This window comes from Oncorhynchus gorbuscha, linkage group LG13 (assembly GCF_021184085.1).
Source record: "Oncorhynchus gorbuscha isolate QuinsamMale2020 ecotype Even-year linkage group LG13, OgorEven_v1.0, whole genome shotgun sequence".
In the NCBI taxonomy this organism is placed as follows: domain Eukaryota; kingdom Metazoa; phylum Chordata; class Actinopteri; order Salmoniformes; family Salmonidae; genus Oncorhynchus; species Oncorhynchus gorbuscha.
Window position 1 is genome coordinate 86324860 of NC_060185.1, and position 20044 is coordinate 86344903.

At 49.3% G+C, this 20044-nt stretch overlaps 1 protein-coding gene across 1 annotated transcript in view; it reads right to left on the reverse strand.

The window, feature by feature from the left end:
• The window catches only part of LOC123993638 (ankyrin repeat and KH domain-containing protein 1-like), a 76530-nt gene that overhangs the window by 4114 nt on the left and 52372 nt on the right, over window positions 1-20044 (reverse strand). The window contains 23 exon segments of the mRNA XM_046295996.1: window positions 120-362; window positions 521-652; window positions 747-927; window positions 4986-5390; window positions 5393-6476; window positions 7092-7241; window positions 8153-8305; window positions 8516-8835; window positions 11086-11276; window positions 11382-11691; window positions 12222-12317; window positions 12465-12627; window positions 12792-12967; window positions 13739-13952; window positions 14233-14375; window positions 14709-14854; window positions 15055-15166; window positions 15273-15415; window positions 15615-16017; window positions 16992-17258; window positions 17690-17961; window positions 19578-19683; window positions 19788-19931. Coding sequence (XP_046151952.1) covers window positions 120-362; window positions 521-652; window positions 747-927; window positions 4986-5390; window positions 5393-6476; window positions 7092-7241; window positions 8153-8305; window positions 8516-8835; window positions 11086-11276; window positions 11382-11691; window positions 12222-12317; window positions 12465-12627; window positions 12792-12967; window positions 13739-13952; window positions 14233-14375; window positions 14709-14854; window positions 15055-15166; window positions 15273-15415; window positions 15615-16017; window positions 16992-17258; window positions 17690-17961; window positions 19578-19683; window positions 19788-19931 — 5554 coding nt within the window.

Genomic DNA, 20044 nt, shown 5'->3' on the forward strand with positions numbered 1-20044 from the left:
ACCCATTAGCTGTTTAACAGGGTTGTAGACATTGGGGATGGAGAGACCAGCGTGGGTTAACAGTTGTGTGTGAACACATGGATCTGCTGTGTGTCCGTCTGGTTTGTACGACTACTCACCCGAGGAGCTGCCGACTCCGAAGGACCAGATGCCTCCCTGTCCTACAGGAGCGGTGTAGGAGGTCGGGAGGAGAGGAGGGTTGACGGTGGTCTGTCTGATCCTCGCCAGCCTCTCTGTCCCAATGGGAGGAGGCACCTTTCGGTCCTGCTGGCTGCCGCCCTGGCCCTGCTTGGTCTGGTGAGGGGGGGCCGCGGGGCCAGACGACGACACCTTGGAGGGAGGGGGCACCGCCTGGGACTCGCCTGGGGAGACGAGGGGTTAAAGATGAGGGGTTTTGAGTCTAAGACAGTTATACTATTTAAGACAGTTTTGCCTTAGTTAAATCATTTTCTGTTTGTTGAATTCCTGGAAAATAAGCTTTGTGGGCATTTTAGATGACTTTTCACACATCTGTCAGTACCTGATGTGGCAGCGCTCCAGGGGTGAGGGGAGAAGTGCTGTCTGCTGAAGGAGGGGGTGCCCACAGCTGCTGGGCCGTGTAGATAGACTGGACTACCAGACATACTGGTAGCATAGCTGGTCAGACTCAGAGCTGTAAGACAAGGAGGGGGTTTGGGACATATAGAATGTAAGGTCAAACAAAGTCGAATATAAAAAATAAAATCTAAATGTCCCTTTCTTTTTACCAATAGGACTGTTGACCATCCTCTGTGAGGCAGAGCGGTACCCAGGGGCCTTGGAGCTGTCTGGAGGAGGGGCCATCATGCCATCCATCTGGCCCATGTAGGCGGGGGGGGCAGAATACTGCTGCTCAGGAGGGGAGCGGGCAGGGAGGTGGCACGCACCCCAAACCTGGTTGTTACCCACCTAATAGAGAGACAAGTGGTTAGTGAGCAACTGGGCCACAGGTGTGACCCGAAATGAGAAGGTACTGAAGTTTAGGTCACAACATTTTCTGAATTAAATGTAAACTGGACATAGGTGAAGTCGGGGCAGTCTGGATCTTACAAAAGGCCTTTGATCCTGTGAATTATGAGGTCCTCCGATCCAAACCATCCTCCCTTAATGTGTCCACTGAAGTTAGTTGGATATATTCCTCTCTGACAAACATACGTCAAAGGGTTTGTTTGGGGAACACTGAGTCTCTATACTATAACATTGGGGTCCCACAAGGGTCAATATTAGGACCCCTCCTGTTTACCATCTTTATACAGTTGAAGTCGGAAGTTTACATAAACCTTAGCCAAATACATTTAAACTCAGTTTTTCACAATTCCTGACATTTAATCCTAGCAAAATTTCCTCATCTTAGGTCAATTAGGATCACCACTTTATTTTAAGAATGTGAAATGTCAGAATAATAGTAGAGAATTATTTATTTCATCACATTCCCAGTGGGTCAGAAGTTTACATACACTCAATTAGTATTTGGTAGCATTGCCTTTAAATTGTTGAACTTGGGTCAAACATTTCAGGTAGCCCTTCTACAAGCTTCCCACAATAAGCTGGGTGAATTTTGCCCCATTCCTCCTGACAGAGCTGGTGTTACTGAGTCAGGTTTGTAGGCCTCCTTGCTCGCAACATGCCTTTTCAGTTCTGCCCACAAACTTTCTATAGGATTGAGGTCAGGGCTTTGTGATGGCCACTCCAATACCTTGACTTTGTTGTCCTTAAGCCATATTGCCACAACTTTGGAAGTATGCTTGGGGTCATTGTCCATTTGGAAGACCCATTTCTGGCCAAGCTATAACTTCATGACTGATGTCTTGAGATGTTGCTTCAATATATCCACATAATTTGTCCCCATGTGCAGTTTCAAACAGTAGTATGGCCTTTTTATGGCGGTTTTGGAGCAGTGGCATCTTACTTGCTGAGCGGCCTTTCAGGTTATGTCAATATAGGACTCGTTTGACTGTGGATATAGATCATTTTGTACCCGTTTCCTCCAGCATCTTCACAAGGTCCTTTGCTGTTGTTCTGGGGTTGATTTGCACTTTTCACACCGAAGTACTTTCATCTCTAGGAGACAGAACACGTCTCCTTCCTGAGCAGTATGAAGGCTGCGTGGTCCCATGGTGCTTATACTTGCATACTATTGTTTGTACAGATGAACATGTACCTTCAGGTGTTTGGAAAGGATGAATCAGACTTGTGGAGGTCTTCAATTGTGTTTCTGAGGTCTTGGCTGATTTCTTTTGATTTTCTCATGATGTCAAGCAAAGAGGCATTGAGTTTGAAGGTAGGCCTTCAAATACATCCACAGGTACACCTCCAATTGACTAAAATAATGTCAATTAGCCCAGCAGAAGCTTCTAAAGCTATGACATCACTTCCTGGAACTTTCCAAGCTGTTTAAAGGCACAGTCAACTTAGTGTATGTAAACTTCTGACCCACTGGAATTGTGATACAGTGAAGTATAAGTGAAATAATCTGCCTGTAAACAATTGTTGGAAAAATGACTTGTGTTGTGCACAAAGTAATGTCCTAACCGACTTGCCAAAACCTATAGTTTGTTAACAAGACATTTGTGCAGTGGTTGAAAAACGAGTTTTAATGATTACAACCCAAGTGTATGTAAACTTCTGACTTCAACTGTAAATGATCTCCCACAAGTTAACATGCAGATGTATGCAAACTATACAGTTCTGTATGTACACAGATAATAGACAAGTTGTTAACAAGTTAACTGAAGCTGTAGGACATGTTTGTAAATGGACAACTAATTCTTGCCTGCATTTAAATATCGACAAACCTATGTACTTCTTCAAGAAATCCAATGATTCCTCCCAACGATCTGTTCTTGTTAATGGGGAGAATCTGAACGTTGTGTCTAACTTCAGGTATCTCAAGAGTTTTTTTGGGGGACTCCAACTTGGCATTTAAGAAACATGTGAAGGTGGTTAACAAGGTCAAGTTTGGATTATCCAACTTTAGGTTAATAAGACCTTTCCTTTCTCTAGAGGCCACCAAACTATATATGCATGCTATGACCTTCTCACATGCTGGTCACAGGCAGGAGCTACTATTCTGAAACCAATTGAATCACTCTACAAACACACACTTCATATTTTTGATAACAAACTGAACAGTTACCACCATTGTCATATTATTTACAAACATAATTGATTCAGTAGGTGTAGGTTTAAGCAGTATGTAGATGCCTTGTCTTTAAGATCCTGCATGGTGTTGCCCCTCCACCTCTATGCCGGCATATCATGCTCAAGGAAAGGCCCTCCAGGATAACAAGGGCATTAAGTAGAGGTTGATTGCGTCGGCCCTTTTTGACACAGTAATTCCGATCAATCGCCCTTCTGTGTTAGAGCTACAATACACTGAAATGCAATGCCAATGGACTTGCTGCACTGATTATTGTATTTTTACATTTAAAATTGAAAACATGGCTCAAATCTATCTAAATCTGTACACATGAGTTCTGTGGTTCCTCATATGTAAGACAACAGTTGATGATAGTGTTGTTGTTGTTAGAATGATATATTATTGGATGTAATGTGTTTTGTATTGTTTTAGTGAGTATTTGTATAAAGGTGGCTGTGTAAAGGACCTTACCTGCCCAGGGAATACTGGTGCAAATGATCTTTTGGCTAACCCCGGCACATTTACATGGATGTTGCATTATTGTAATACTGATGTTGATTAATGTGCATTATCCCCTATAAATAAAGAAATAAACCTTCAAAACATGTTGTTACTCTATGGCAGCGCTCTCCAACCCTGTTTCTGGAGAGCTACACTCCTGTAGGTTTACACTCCAACCCTGTTCCTGGAGAGCTACACTCCTGTAGGTTTACACTCCAACCCTGTTCCTGGACAGCTACCCTCCTGTAGGTTTACACTCCAACCCTGTTCCTGGAGAGCTACCCTCCTGTAGGTTTACACTCCAACCCTGTTCCTGGACAGCTACCCTCCTGTAGGTTCACTCCAACCCTGTTCCTGGAGAGCTACCCTCCTGTAGGTTTACACTCCAACCCTGTTCCTGGAGAGCTACCCTCCTGTAGGTTTACACTCCAACCCTGTTCCTGGACAGCTACCCTCCTGTAGGTTCACTCCAACCCTGTTCCTGGAGAGCTACCCTCCTGTAGGTTCACTCCAACCCTGTTCCTGGAGAGCTACCCTCCTGTAGGTTTACACTCCAACCCTGTTCCTGGAGAGCTACCCTCCTGTAGGTTCACTCCAACCCTGTTCCTGGAGAGCTACCCTCCTGTAGGTTCACTCCAACCCTGTTCCTGGAGAGCTACCCTCCTGTAGGTTCACTCCAACCCTGTTCCTGGACAGCTACCCTCCTGTAGGTTTACACTCCAACCCTGTTCCTGGAGAGCTACCCTCCTGTAGGTTCACTCCAACCCTGTTACTGGACAGCTACCCTCCTGAAGGTTCGCTCCAACCCTGTTCCTGGAGAGCTACCCTCCTGTAGGTTTTCACTCCAACCCTGTTCCTGGACAGCTACCCTCCTGTAGGTTCATAATATAATAATAATAATATATGCCATTTAGCAGACGCTTTTATCCAAAGCGACTTACAGTCATGTGTGCATACATTCTACGTATGGGTGGTCCCGGGGATCGAACCCACTACCCTGGCGTTACAAGCGCCATGCTCTACCAACTGAGCTACAGAAGGACTGGAGAGCTACCCTCCTGTAGGTTCAGGGTTGGAGTGAAAACCTACAGGAGGGTAGCTGTCCAGGAACAGGATTGGAGTGAAAACCTACAGGAGGGTAGCTTGTCCAGGAACAGGATTGGAGTGAAAACCTACAGGAGGGTAGCTATCCAGGAACAGGGTTGGAGTTAAAACCTACAGGAGGGTAGCTCTCCAGGAACAGTGTTGGAGAGACCTGCTCTATTGAAATAAAAAACGATTCTGTGGAGAACAGAAATAGTAGAAAATAATGTGTGGTGGCACCCACCTGGTTGTTGTTGTCGAACATGCTGCTGAAATGGTTGAAGAGAGCTGCAGGGCCGAAGTTAGGGGGCATCTGCTGGGGCTTGGCCCCACCATGGACCTGCTGCTGTATCGGAGAACCGTTCATCAGACCCATGGAGGGAGGCTGGGATGCCTGGGGCTGCTTCTGTTTGGGGTGCTCATGTTGTTGCTGTGTGTTATGGGGTAGGAACGTTTTTTGCTGTGTGTTATGGGGTAGGAACGTTTGTTGTTGCTGGTCGATGTGTTGGTAGTAGGGCCCTGTCGGGGGCTGCATGCGGTGTGAGACACGGGGAGCGGGAGCCGAGAAGTGGGGTACGGTGCTGTTGGGGTGTGTGTGTGAGGGGGTGGAGGAGGATGGGGGAGGTGGGAGCTGGACTGAAGAGGGAGGGAGAGGGGGTCTGATGAGGAAGTGGAGGTTAGGAGAGGAGGGGGTTGGTGCTGCTGCTGGCGGGGCTCAAGTTTGGAGGGGGCAGTCATGACAGGGGCGGTGAAACCACCTGAACTAACCACATTATTGACTGAGACGGATAGGGCCTCCTGAGAGAGGGAGGGGGTCAGCTTCTCCTTTCCTGGGGGAGCAATGGGGGCGCTGGGGGGTGACTTGGGGGGCTGAGAGATGGGGGTGACCTGGGGTTGAAGAGGGTTAGGGGTGTTTGTAGCCGTTAAGCCCGTGTGTTGGTGGGCGGGAGACCCTGTACTTCTCACTGAGTGACTACTACTACTGACTGTGGTGGTAGTAACCATGGAGACAGAGTTGACCCCTATGTGCTTGGGGTCAGAGGTGAACAGCTGTTTCCTGACTGAGGAGGGTGTGGGGGTGCTGGGCTGGGCCCCAGGGGGGGGGTTAGGGGTGTGGGGTGACCCTGTAGTCGTAGCTGTCTGACTGTTAGAGGCACTAGGACTGGAGACAGAGGAGCTCGTGGATGATGTGTTATTGTGATCATTATGACTTGACAAGTTGGATCTGGCCTGGTTGTTACCACTACTACCACCGTTGTGTTTGGGGGAGCTGTTGGCGCTACCGGGACTCAGCGGCCGCACCGGGAACGAGCCCCAGGTGCTGGCGGCAGGGGAGAAGGTCCCACCGAACTGGGCCATGGGCAGCATGGGGTGTCTGATCTGATGCATGGTCTGGGCTGCCAGGAGGGCCAGCTGGGGATGGGCGTAGGCCAGGGGGAGAGACACGGGGAAGGGCTGCCTCACCCCAGACAGACCCTTACTCATCTTACCCCCCGTCTGAGAGGAAGAGGACTGGAAGGAGACCCCAGAGGACGTGACCAGGGAGCCCAGGGCCTTGGCCCCAACACTGAGGTTAAGGTTAGCCCCAGTGGGGGTGGGGAAGGGGGCTGAGGTGATCTTGGAGCCCGGGGCCCTGATGTGGTTCCTGGGGATAAGGTCCTCTAGTTCCTTGGCTGGGTCCTGGATCAAAGAGGTGATCAGCTGGACTGCGTGGCGTGTCGACTCCGTACCACCTCTGGAATGGACCATCACAACACAGGGGTCAGGGGCCACACAACAATGTACACATTCCACGGACATGGTTCCAACCAATCACAGTATCTCAAATCTTCACTGATCTCCTGGAGATACTGCAGGAGGATTTATAAATCAACACATATCTATTACTCGGTTAAATACTTAGAATCCCTCAGATAAATCAACACACGATTATTAAAATCCCTCAGATATATCAACACATGACTATTAGAATCCCTCAGATAAATCAACACATGACTATTAGAATCCCTCAGATAAATCAACACGACTATTAGAATCCCTCAGATAAATCAACACGACTATTAGAATCCCTCAGATAAATCAACACAACTATTAGAATCCCTCAGATAAATCAACACAACTATTAGAATCCCTCAGATAAATCCACACAACTATTAGAATCCCTCAGATAAATCCACACAACTATTAGAATCCCTCAGATAAATCAACACAACTATTAGAATCCCTCAGATAAATCCACACATGATTATTACTCTTTTCTCAGTTTCTCTTGTTCAGTGCTACTCTTCTGACTGGTGTAATAACGGTCTGCTGCCACCAGAGGTCAGGCTCGCCCTCTCTCCGGTCCTACCTGATGGTGATCATTCTCTCTCCGTTCTTGTCTTTCTGTTTGTCCACGTCAATGTGTGCTCCCGTCACGTCCTGTATAGCTGTGATGTTGCAGCCTCCTCTACCCATGATCCTCGACACCACCGAGGCCGGCACCGATAGCTTCTTAGACCTGCAGCCCGGAGAGAGAGAGATTCATATGGGGTTTAGAACCGGGACAAAGCACAAGATCCATGGGGAGCCACAGGCCTGACAACTTACTTTCCCTCATTGTCTAAAACAGTGGTTCCTAACCAGGGAATCTGGGGGTACCTGGCCTGTCCACTAGGGGTACCTGGCCTGTCCACTAGGGGTACCTGGCCTGTCCACTAGGGGTACCTGGCCTGTCCACTAGGGGTACCTGGCCTGTCCACTAGGGGTACCTGGCCTGTCCACTAGGGGTACCTGGCCTGTCCACTAGGGGTACCTGGCCTGTCCACTAGGGGTACCTGGCCTGTCCACTAGGGGTACCTGGCCTGTCCACTAGGGGTACCTGGCCTGTCCACTAGGGGTACCTGGCCTGTCCACTAGGGGTACCTGGCCTGTCCACTAGGGGTACCTGGCCTGTCCACTGGGGGTACCTGGCCTGTCCACTGGGGGTACCTGGCCTGTCCACTGGGGGTACCTGGCCTGTCCACTGGGGGTACTTTCAGACTCATGAGACCATAGGTCTACTGGTAAAATGCATGAGGGGGTACTTTCAGACTCATGAGACCATAGGTCTACTGGTAAAATGCATGAGGGGGTACTTTCAGACTCAGGAGACCATAGGTCTACTGGTAAAATGCATGAGGGGGTACTTTCAGACTCAGGAGACCATAGGTCTACTGGTAAAATGCATGAGGGGGTACTTTCAGACTCAGGAGACCATAGGTCTACTGGTAAAATGTATGAGGGGGTACTTCAGGGGAACTCCGGGCAGAGAAACATTCAGTTGGTGGTACAGTAACCCAAAAAGTTTGGGAACCACTGGCCTAAAATATCCTATACATTTCCTTGAAGCATTTCTAAATGGATTTATGGATGGTGTGCGTGTCGACCCACCGTCTCACCACCTCCTTCCAACCTTCCTCTCTCTTCTGTCCCCTCTTGGGGCTGGTGAGGCTCTTGCTGTTGGGGGATGTGACAGGTAGAGACATGGTCTTAAACTGAGACGGTACAGAGCTGCTGGGGGTCAACTCACTCATGTCTGGAGCTCTGAGAGGTTGGGGGGGGGGGGAGAACACGGGGGAGAAAGAGAAAGAAAGGGATCGAGGTCAGATTGACATTTAATAAGGTTGAGGTTTAATCTATGTATTTGTAATAGAAATGCACTGTTCCGTGTGATTTGATGGTTTCCTTTAGGAAAACTACAGTTAGTCAAAGTCAAACCAATGGCTCTCCTCTAAAGCACTGCAGGTCACTCACTTGTGTGTAGGCTTGGAGATGGAGACGCTGACTTGGTTGCCTGGGTGTAGCTGCAGACAGTGTTTCTTCTCCGGGCCTGGCAGCAGGCTGTGAGTGGGGCCCGAGGACGAAGAGGAGGAGGAGGAAGAGGAGGATGAGGAAGAAGAGGGGAGGTCGGGGAGGAAGTTGAGCTCCTGGCTCTTGCCCCCGCTGCTGCTACTCTCACTGGCACAGTCGGTGCTGTCCAGGGGGTCTGAGTCGCTGGTGCCCCCCGCCCCTGTCACCCCACCACCCCGTGGCTCCCCATGGATCGTGTTGGCCTTGTGCTGTGCCAGCACCACCTGCTGGACAGAGATGGAATCATCACTGATTAGACACCTTGATTGACAGATTGTTTGACGGAGTGGAAAAGACGAGCCACCCAGAAAATCACAGCTTCGCTCTCTTGTCCTTAAATTTAGCTAGGCTACATTATATTCTACAGTCAGGTCACATAATACATCATATGGGGTGGCAGGTAGCCTAGTGGTTAGAGTGTTGGACTAGTAACCGAAAGGTTGCAAGATCGAATCCCTGAGCTGACAAGATCTGTCGTTCTGCCCCTGAACTGCCTTGTCATTGTCACTGCCTTGTCATTGTCACTGCCTTGTCATTTTTAACGGCCTGTCATTTTTAACGGCCTGTCATTTTTAACGGCCTGTCATTGTCAACGGCCTGTCATTGTCACCGGCCTGTCATTGTCACTGCCTGTCATTGTCACTGCCTGTCATTGTCACTGCCTGTCATTGTCACTGCCTGTCATTGTCACTGCCTGTCATTGTCACTGCCTGTCATTGTCACTGCCTGTCATTGTCACTGCCTGTCATTGTCACTGCCTGTCATTGTCACTGCCTGTCATTGTCACCGGCCTGTCATTGTCACCGGCCTGTCATTGTCACCGGCCTGTCATTGTCACTGCCTGTCATTGTCACTGCCTGTCATTGTCACTGCCTGTCATTGTCACTGCCTGTCATTGTCACTGCCTGTCATTGTCACTGCCTGTCATTGTCACTGCCTGTCATTGTCACTGCCTGTCATTGTCACTGCCTGTCATTGTCACTGCCTGTCATTGTCACTGCCTGTCATTGTCACTGCCTGTCATTGTCACTGCCTGTCATTGTCACTGCCTGTCATTGTCACTGCCTGTCATTGTCACTGCCTGTCATTGTCACTGCCTGTCATTGTCACTGCCTGTCATTGTCACTGCCTGTCATTGTCACTGCCTGTCATTGTCACTGCCTGTCATTGTCACTGCCTGTCATTGTCACTGCCTGTCATTGTCACTGCCTGTCATTGTCACTGCCTGTCATTGTCACTGCCTGTCATTGTCACTGCCTGTCATTGAGAATAAGAATTTGTTCTTAACGGATGTGCCTCGTTAAATAAAGGTAAAATAATAAATACTTTATTTTATTTTTTAAATACAGTACCAGTCAAAAGTTTGGACACATCTACTCATTCAAGGGTTCTTCTTTATGTTTTACCATTTTCTACATGGTAGAATAAAGACATAAAAACTAGGAAATAACACATATGGAATGATGTAGTCACCAAAAAAAAGAAGTGTTAAACAAATCAAAATATATTTGAGATTCTTCAAAGTAGCCACCCTTTGCCTTGATGACAGCTTTTCACACTCTTGGAATTCTCTCAACCAGCTTGAAGGAGTTCCCACATATGCTGACCACTTGTTGGTTGCTTTTCCTTCACTCCACGATCCAACTCATCCCAAACCATCTCAATTGGGTTTAAATAAATCACAAACAGTGTCACCAGGAAAACACCATCACACCTCCCCCTCCATGCTTCACTGTGGGAACCACACAAAGTCACAGTGGTTAGAACCAAACATTTGGACTCATCAGACCAAAGGACATATTTCCACCGGTCTAATGTCCAATGCTCCTGTTTCTTGGCCCAAGCAAGTCTCTTCTTCTTATTGGTGTCCTTTAGTAGTGGTTTCTTTGCAGCAATTCGACCATGGAGGCCTAATTCACGCAGCCTCCCCTGACAGTTGATCTTGGGCTGCAATCTGAGGTGCAGTTAACTCTAATGAATGCTTCCTGTGGCAGTCCTCATGAGAGCCAGTTTCATCATAGCGCTTGATGGTTTTTGCGACTGCACTTGAAGAAACTTTAAAAGTTCTTGAAATGTTCCGGATTGACTGATCTTCTTGTCTGAAGTAATGATGGACTGTTGTTTCTCTTTGCTTATTTGAGCTGTTCTTTCCATAATATGGTCTTGGTCTTTTACCAAATAGGGTTATCTCTTGTATACCACCCCTACCTTGTCACAACACAACTGATTGGCTCAAACTTTGTGTTTACAACATGATTCCACATGTGTTATTTCATAGTTTTGATGTCTTCACTATTATTATACATGTAGAAAATAGTAAAAATAAAGAAAAACCCTTGAATGAGTAGGTGTGTTAACTTCTGACTGGTACTGTTTAGATACAAAACATTACAAAAATCAAATCAAATCTATATCGAAACTATATTTTAAATACACCAACCACCTGTGGGTCCTGCAGTATGATTGGTTAATACCTGTGGGTCCTGACATATGATTGGTTCGCTGGGGGATGAGTCCTTGGTCTTGTTCTTCTTGCTTTTGCGGCTGGCACTGGTCGTCGTGGCAACACTGGCCCTCTTCTTGCCGAACACACAGCTGAAGGTGGCGGGGATACCGATGGTGGTGGTGGTGGTCGCACTGGGGGGGTCGATGGGGGGGTCCACTTCTGGAGAGGGAACGACAGAGTTGTTAAACTTTCCACAACAAACAAATGTTATTATCGGCATTTTGGGAACAAATGATTAGACATTGAAACCAAGATATAATTTACCCTCGGCGGAGTCATCCTGCTTCTGCATCTCACCGTCTTCCTCCTCATCCTCCTCCTGGGTAGTCTTCTGCTCCTCTTCATCCTCCTCCTCCTCCTCCTGCTTTCTCTTCTGCTCCTCCTTCTTCTTCTTGCGTTTCTCCTTGCGTTTCTCTCTCTTGGCGGCCAGGGCCTGCTTCTTGCTCTCCTCTCTGGACTTCTCCAGGTCAAGCTCCTTGAGGAGAATGCTGGCGTTCTTGTTGGCTTCAGCAGCCTGCTGGTCTTTGGCTTTGACAATGGTCTCCATGCACTGATGGCACTTCTTCAACAACTCCTGAGAGAGGGAGAGAGAGAGAGAGCGAGCGAGCGATGGAGAGAGAGAGAGCGAGCGAGCGATGGAGAGAGAGAGAGCGAGCGAGCGATGGAGAGAGAGAGCGAGCGAGCGATGGAGAGAGAGAGAGCGAGCGAGCGATGGAGAGAGAGAGAGCGAGCGAGCGATGGAGAGAGAGAGAGCGAGAGCGAGCGATGGAGAGATGGAGAGAGAGCGAGAGAGGGAGGGATGGAGAGAGAGCGAGAGAGAGGGAGGGATGGAGAGAGAGAGAGAGAGAGGGAGGGATGGAGAGAGAGAGAGAGGGAGGGATGGAGAGAGAGAGAGGGGAGGGATGGAGAGAGAGAGGGAGGGATGGAGGGGAGGGATGGAGAGAGAGAGGGAGGGATGGAGAGAGAGAGGGAGGGATGGAGAGAGTTAGTGAAAACTCAAATCTTTCTGACCCACCGTCATACATATACAAGCTATGGCGCATTTGACAGCCAATGATATCCAGCCAACATACAAGCTCACAGAGTGATCGGTGGAGGTGTTACCTTGTCAGCGATGGTGGCGATATATCTCATACACTCAATGTCTGAGGGGAACTGGTTGACCTCCTTTACCAGGTACTGAACCACCTTTACATGACCCTGAGAAACACAGGGGTGGGGGGGCTAACTGTAAATAGGCAAACATCGTTTCAGGCTGGGGGAAGACTGCAGGGCCTCATAGTGGAACCAGATAGTGAGGGGGCCAGGTGTTGCAGAGGGGAAGGGTCATCCTGCAACACGACCTACCTTCCGGAAGGCAGCCATGAGCGGTGTGATCTTGCGGTTGTCTGCAGCGTCTACGTCGGCCCCGGCCTGCACCAGCAGCTGAACCACATCAAAATGGCCGCCGTTGGCCGCCAGCCACAGAGGTGTGTTCCCTTTCTTATTGCGCACGTCAACGTGAGCCCCTCTGGAGAACGGAGGACAACAGAGACAACAGATCAACACGGGATAAAAAGAACGAGGGAAAGAAAACATGACCTTCCAGGGAAATTCCTGCTTTCAAAATGAATACCCACTCAGACAAACACGTTGATTCATTCAGATTGATTGATTGGTTGGTTTAACACCAACCTATTGATCAGCAGCTCACAGAACTTGTAGTGGCCCTTGTCTGCAGCGATGGTGAGGGCTGTGTCCCGGGACGAGGGGACAGGAGGGGCGTTGACATCAGCCCCTTTATCCAGCAGCACCCGGCCCACCTCAGCATAGCCCCCCGACGCTGCCTCCATTAGAGGGGTCAGACCAGTCTACCAGGGGAGGTCAACATCACACACTGATGTCAATGGGAGACGGAGTGACAATTCTCAAGTTTGGATTCACCAGAGCCTATATGCACCTTGGCTCTGGACTCCCTTGATATACTACTATAACATGGACTGAACGGTCCCGTCTCCTCACCTTGGCTCTGGACTCCCTTGATATACTACTATAACATGGACTGAACGGTCCCGTCTCCTCACCTTGGCTCTGGACTCCCTTGATATACTACTATAACATGGACTGAACGGTCCCGTCTCCTCACCTTGGCTCTGGACTCCCTTGATATACTACTATAACATGGACTGAACGGTCCCGTCTCCTCACCTTGGCTCTGGACTCCCTTGATATACTACTATAACATGGACTGAACGGTCCCGTCTCCTCACCTTGGCTCTGGACTCCCTTGATATACTACTATAACATGGACTGAACAGTCCCGTCTCCTCACCTTGGCTCTGGACTCCCTTGATATACTACTATAACATGGACTGAACGGTCCCGTCTCCTCACCTTGGCTCTGGACTCCCTTGATATACTACTATAACATGGACTGAACGGTCCCGTCTCCTCACCTTGGCTCTGGACTCCCTTGATATACTACTATAACATGGACTGAACAGTCCCGTCTCCTCACCTTGGCTCTGGACTCCCTTGATATACTACTATAACATGGACTGAACAGTCCCGTCTCCTCACCTTGGCTCTGGACTCCCTTGATATACTACTATAACATGGACTGAACAGTCCCGTCTCCTCACCTTGGCTCTGTGCTCTACGTTGGCCTTGCGGTCCAGCAGCAGACTGACCACCTCAGCCCGGCCCTGGAAGCAGGCCAGAGTCAGAGCCGTGTTCCTGTTAGTCTCGATCTGAGCGTTGATGTCGGAGCCCATGTCCAGCAGCAGCTTGACCGCAGGGACGTGACCGTTCATCGCTGCCAGCATCAGGGGAGAGATGCCCAGCTTACTGCCCGTCCTGGAGACAGAGCCAGACACACAGAAAGTCAGGCAGGCGGGCGAGAGACAGACCGAGAGAGACACAAGACAGCCGGACACAGGAAGACATCATTGAATGAGATACATGAGGAGAGGTGCTTTCACTACCAAAGGTGCAGTCATCACTTATTTGAACAATTCAGTGGAAGTTTGATGAAGAAATGTATTTGATGAAGACCTGGAAAAGTAAGGGTATCAGTTAAAAGAGAAAATGTGGCCTCGCCCTGTCCTGCCTCGCCCTGCCCTGTCCTGTCCAGTACCTGGAGTTGATCTCTGAGCCGGCGTTGAGGAGGATCTTGATGATGTTGACGTAGCCTCCAGACGCCGCCAGGCTCAAAGGAGTGTAGTCTGACACGTTACGATGTTCTTTATTGGCTCCTCGCAACAGCAACAACTCCACCACCTAGGAGAGGAAAAGACAGTCATCTGTAAGTAATGGCACATAGTAAAGACTGTTTTCAATTTGCTATTTCAGTCAGTGAAAGGTGAGTCGTTCAGTGTGGTGATTCATAGAAGGGAAGTGAGCGTGTACCATAGAATTATTAGAATGATTAAAAACTCATTTAAATCACACCTCTGTGGTGTGCAATCAGACCTCTGTGGTGTGCAATCAGACCTCTGTGGTGTGCAATCAGACCTCTGTGGTGTGCAATCAGACCTCTGTGGTGTGCAATCAGACCTCTGTGGTGTGCAATCAGACCTCTGTGGTGTGCAATCAGACCTCTGTGGTGTGTACCTCTTGTCGTCCCCCTGAGCAAGCCAGGGAGAGGGGCGTGTCTTTGGTTCTCTCTGACTGGGCCTCTATGTCGCCCCCTTTATCCAGAAGGAGCTCCACCACCCCTGCATGGCCCGCTGTGGCAGCCAGGATCAGAGGGGTGAACCCTGGGGAAAGGACGAGGAGAGGGTCACATCCAGATGTACAGATACACCCAATACAATGTCAAGCACTTTGAACACTGTATAAATCCTGCCTTGTGTGTAAATTTAAATAAATATATTCCTGATTAATCAGAAATGAAAACATGTCTTGTGGATAAACAGGCCCCAACACCGGACAGTAACGTGGTGTGTGTGTGTGTTACCTTTCTTGTCGCGGTGCTCGATGTTGGCTCCTCGTGCGATGAGAACAGACACCAGCTCCTCGTGTCCTCCAGCACATGCCAGCGTCAGCGCTGTGTCATGGTTACTCTCCGTCTGAAAGGAGAGGGACACTTACAACAACGCTGTGTGTGGGTCTCTCAGCCTTGAATGGGCTTTACATGAGCACTGATAAACACAGGGTGTGTGAGGAGTGACTTACGTGTGCGTCGATGTCCACAGAGGGGTAGAGGGGCAGTGGAGAGGGGGGTGAGCCCATGTTGGAGTGGGTCTGTGAGAGGGGGTCAGACAGGGGGGTGGGGGACGTCGTAGTGTTTAACATGGGTACTCTGCTGCCCACCGCTGCTGGAACAGAGAAAGAAGGAGAGAACGGAGGGAGGGGGAGAGAGAGGTGAGTTAGTATTTGTTACTTTTCAGGCCTTTCTTCTGGGGAATTTGTTCATCAGTCCTGATCTTTCAAAAAAGTGCAGTTGAAGGAAAGGAGAATTGTAAAGAAACGACTATTGAGATGCAGCCACCCACAACAGGCAGAACAGCGACTCACCTGCCATGATGTCATCCAGCGTGTCTGTAAGCGTCTGAGCAGGCGAAGCCACCATGAGTCCGTCTGGGGCCTGCTGCCCTACCATCCCTGGTCCGAACCCCTGACCTTGACCAGGCATCTGCCGGCCCACCAGTACCCTCTGCAGCTCAGGGCTGGTAGTGCCAGGGCAGGGGTAGTCGGCTGGGCACGGGCTGTAGTCCGGTAGGGGCTGGATGGGCACGAAGGCAGTCTGGAGGGGGGGAGGAGGGTGGAGATGGGAGTGGGGGGAGGACAGGGGCTGGGGGGAGGGCGAAGGGGGCAAGGGCGGCTGCTGTCCATCCCTGTAGAGGATAGTGTCCACCTGGGGTAGCTTAGCGTAATCTTCCACCTCTCCTTCCACCTCGTCTTCATCATCATCATCATCCTATAATAGAAATTAGGTAAACTTTATTATTAGACGCGAGGGGGCGGATCAGTCAGTTTCTATTAGACGCGAGGGGGCGGATCAGTCGGTTTCTATTAGACGCGAGGGGACGGATCAGTCGGTTTCTATTAGACGCGAGGGGACGGATCAGTCGGTTTCTATTAGACGCGAGGGGGCGGATCAGTCAGTTTCTATTAGACGCGAGGGGGCGGATCAGTCAGTTTCTATTAGACGCGAGGGGACGGATCAGTCAGTTTCTATTAGACGCGAGGGGGCGGATCAGTCAATTTCTATTCAGGGGGCGGATCAGTTTCTATTAGACGCGAGGGGCGGATCAGTCGGATCAGTTTCTATTAGACGCGAGGGGATGGATCAGTCGGTTTCTATTAGACGCGAGGGGCGGATCAGTCAGTTTCTATTAGACGCGAGGGGACGGATCAGTAGGTTTCTATTAGACGCGAGGGGACGGATCAGTCAGTTTCTATTAGACGCGAGGGGACGGATCAGTCAGTTTCTATTAGACGCGAGGGGCGGATCAGTCAGTTTCTATTAGACGCGAGGGGGCGGATCAGTCAATTTCTATTAGACGCGAGGGGGCGGATCAGTCAATTTCTATTAGACGCGAGGGGGCGGATCAGTCAATTTCTATTAGACGCGAGGGGGCGGATCAGTCAATTTCTATTAGACGCGAGGGGGCGGATCAGTCAATTCTATTAGACGCGAGGGGATGGATCAGTCGGTTTCTATTAGACACGAGGGGACGGATCAGTCAGTTCTATTAGACGCGAGGGGATGGATCAGTCAGTTCTATTAGACGCGAGGGGATGGATCAGTCAATTCTATTAGACGCGAGGGGGCGGATCAGTCGGTTTCTATTAGATATGAATGGAGGATAACACCAGAAAAGCAGAAACTCCTGATTACCCGTCAGACCAAAATGACACAAAAAAAATTGACCACCACCAACTCCTAACCTCTTCTTCCTCCTCTCTGTTGTCCTCTTCGTCAGACCCTGTATCCGACCCGGGCTGTGTGCGCACGTTAACCCCTGGTGATGCTGTGAGGACCCCAGGCATGGTAGTGTTGGCCCCTTCCCCCGGCCCCGGGCCCTGGCCTGCCTCCTGCTCCTCCTTCAGGCCCTTGGCCTCCATGTACTCTTTGGTGAACTGCTGCTGGGTGTTCAACTGCAGCTGGCGCTCCACCTTCTGCAGCTCCTTCAGGATATTCTTCTTCTTCTGGACCTGAAAGACAAGTCGCCACAGGGGGGAGAAATCAGACCCATAGTTCTATGGTCAGACCTCACATCCATTCGTTGAAAGACTCGATGGGTGGAGCTTATCGATCCAACTGTCCCCTGCTCATTAGGTACCAAAACTAAATAAATGAAACAGGATGGGACTACCTGGGATTAGAAACGCACATTTTCACTTTGTTGCAAAAAGCTAAAAGTTTACGTTGCGTGCCCTATACTTGAGGGTCTATGACAGTGGTCCCCAAACTCAGTCCTGGGGACTCCAAGGCTAATGAAGTCATCAAGATTTGATTATTTGAATCAGCTGTGTAGTGCTGGAGGAAAAACCCCTTGGGATCCCCAGGACCGAGTTTGGGAAAGTAATTCAAAAGGATCTCTGTGGTCCAATGAAGATGAATGATCCTCTCTGTGTGCTCTCACCTGCTCCTCCCGGCTCTTCTTCAGCTCTTCGATCTTGTCTTTGGTGAGCGGCTCTCCCTGGATGAGTTCAAGAGACTGCAGCTGGGCCTTTTCTATGGCTGAGATCCTCTGGCCCAGCTCATTAAGCTTCCCCTCTGTCTCCTCCACGATACACTCCAGGGGCTGGCACAGGTGGAAGGGGGGCAAGGCCTCTGCATCCCCGGGACCCGGATGCACCCCTCCTGGACTGGAAGGGCTGGGAGGGAGGGCAGCCTGTCTCTGCTTGGACGAACCTGGAGGAGGGATGGAGGAAGAAGAGGGATGAAGAGAACGAGGGATGTTTTGCAGGATTAGGTCACATTACAACAAAGCCGATATATATACAGTGGGGCAAAAAGTATTTAGTCAGCCACCAATTGTGCAAGTTCTCCCACTTAAATAGATGAGTGAGGCCTGTAATTTTCATCATAGGTACACTTCAACTATGAGACAAAATATTAAGAAAAAAAAAATCCAGAAAATCACATTGTAAATTATGGTGGAAAATAAGTATTTGGTCAATAACAAAAGTTTCTCTCAATACTTTGTTATATACCCTGTGTTGGCAATGACAGAGGTCAAACGTTTTCTGTCTTCACAAGGTTTTCACACACGGTTGCTGGTATTTTGGCCCATTCCTCCATGCAGATCTCCTCTAGAGCAGTGATGTTTTGGGGCTGCTGCTGGGCAACACAGACTTTCAACTCCCTCCAAAGATTTTCTATGGGGTTGAGATCTGGAGACTGACTGGCTAGGCCACTCCAGGACCTTGAAATGCTTCTTACGAAGCCACTCCTTCGTTGCCCGGGTAGTGTGTTTGGGATCATTGTCATGCTGAAAGACCCAGCCACATTTCCTCTTCAATGCCCTTGCGGATGGGAGGTTTTCACTCAAAATCTCACGATACATGGCCCCATTCATTCTTTCCTTTACACGGATCAGTCGTCCTGGTCCCTTTGCAGAAAAACAGCCACAAAGCATGATGTTTCCACCCCCATGCTTCACAGTAGGTATGGTGTTCTTTGGATGCAACTAAGCATTCTTTGTCCTCCAAACACAACGAGTTGAGTTTTTATCAAAAAGTTATATTTTGGTTTCATCTGACCATATGACATTCTCCCAATCTTCTTCTGGATCATCCAAATGCTCTCTAGCAAACTTCAGACGGGCCTGGACATGTACTGGCTTAAGCAGGGGGACACATCTGGCACTGCAGGATTTGAGTCCCTGGCGGCGTAGTGTGTTACTGATGGTAGGCTTTGTTACTTTGGTCCCAACTCTCTGCAGGTCATTCACTAGGTCACCCCGTGTGGTTATGGGATTTTTGCTCACCGTTCTTGTGATCATTTTGACCCCATGGGGTGAGATCTTACGTAGAGCCCCAGATCGAGGGAGATTATCAGTGGTCTTGTATGTCTTCCATTTCCTAATAATTGCTCCCACAGTTGATCTCTTCAAACCAAGCTGCTTACCTATTGCAGATTCAGTCTTCCCAAGCCTGGTGCAGGTCTACAATTTTGTTTCTGGTGTCTTTTATACTGATAAGTTCAAACAGGTGCCATTAATACAGGTAATGAGTGGAAGAAAGAGGAGCCTCTTAAAGAAGAAGTTACAGGTCTGTGAGAGCCAGAAATCTTGCTTGTTTGTAGGTGACCAAATACATATTTTCCACCATAATTTGCAAATAAATTCAAAAAATCCTACAATGTGATTTTTTCCGCTCATTTTGTGTCGTAGTTGAAGTGTACCTATGATGAAAATTACAGGCCTCTCATCTTTTTAAGTTGGAGAACTTGCACAATTGGTGGCTGACTAAACACTTTTTGCCCAACTAACAGGCCCCGTTCATAACAGGCCAAGCCAATTTCACCTTTGCTGGAGACGGGTGGTGGGGACGTGGTGATGTTGGAGGGGGTTCTGTCTGGCTCCTGGGGGGGAACCACCATGGCCAGGGCCTGGAATGGGACACGAGGAACCTGGGGATAGATTAGTGGTCGTAAAACAACTAGTTAAAGACAATGTCCATGCTGGCCATTTCCTGTTTCAATTGGGTAAAACAATTTCATAAACAATGTCGAACCTGAGAGGGGTCTTGTGAGGGGGGTGTGAGTTGGCAGAGGTCGGGAGCGTGGACAGACAAGATGTTGTTAGGGAAGTCTAGCAGGTAGGACACCACGTTGGTGTGGCCGCCCTTCGCAGCTTCAATCAGCATCGTCGAGCCGTCCTATTGGAGGAGAAACAGGAAGTGAGTAAGTCTGCATGAGGCTTCATGGCTGAGTTAAACAGCTTCCTCGTGATTTTGATGTGTGTTTTACGTAGAACCAGTCTGTGTGTGTG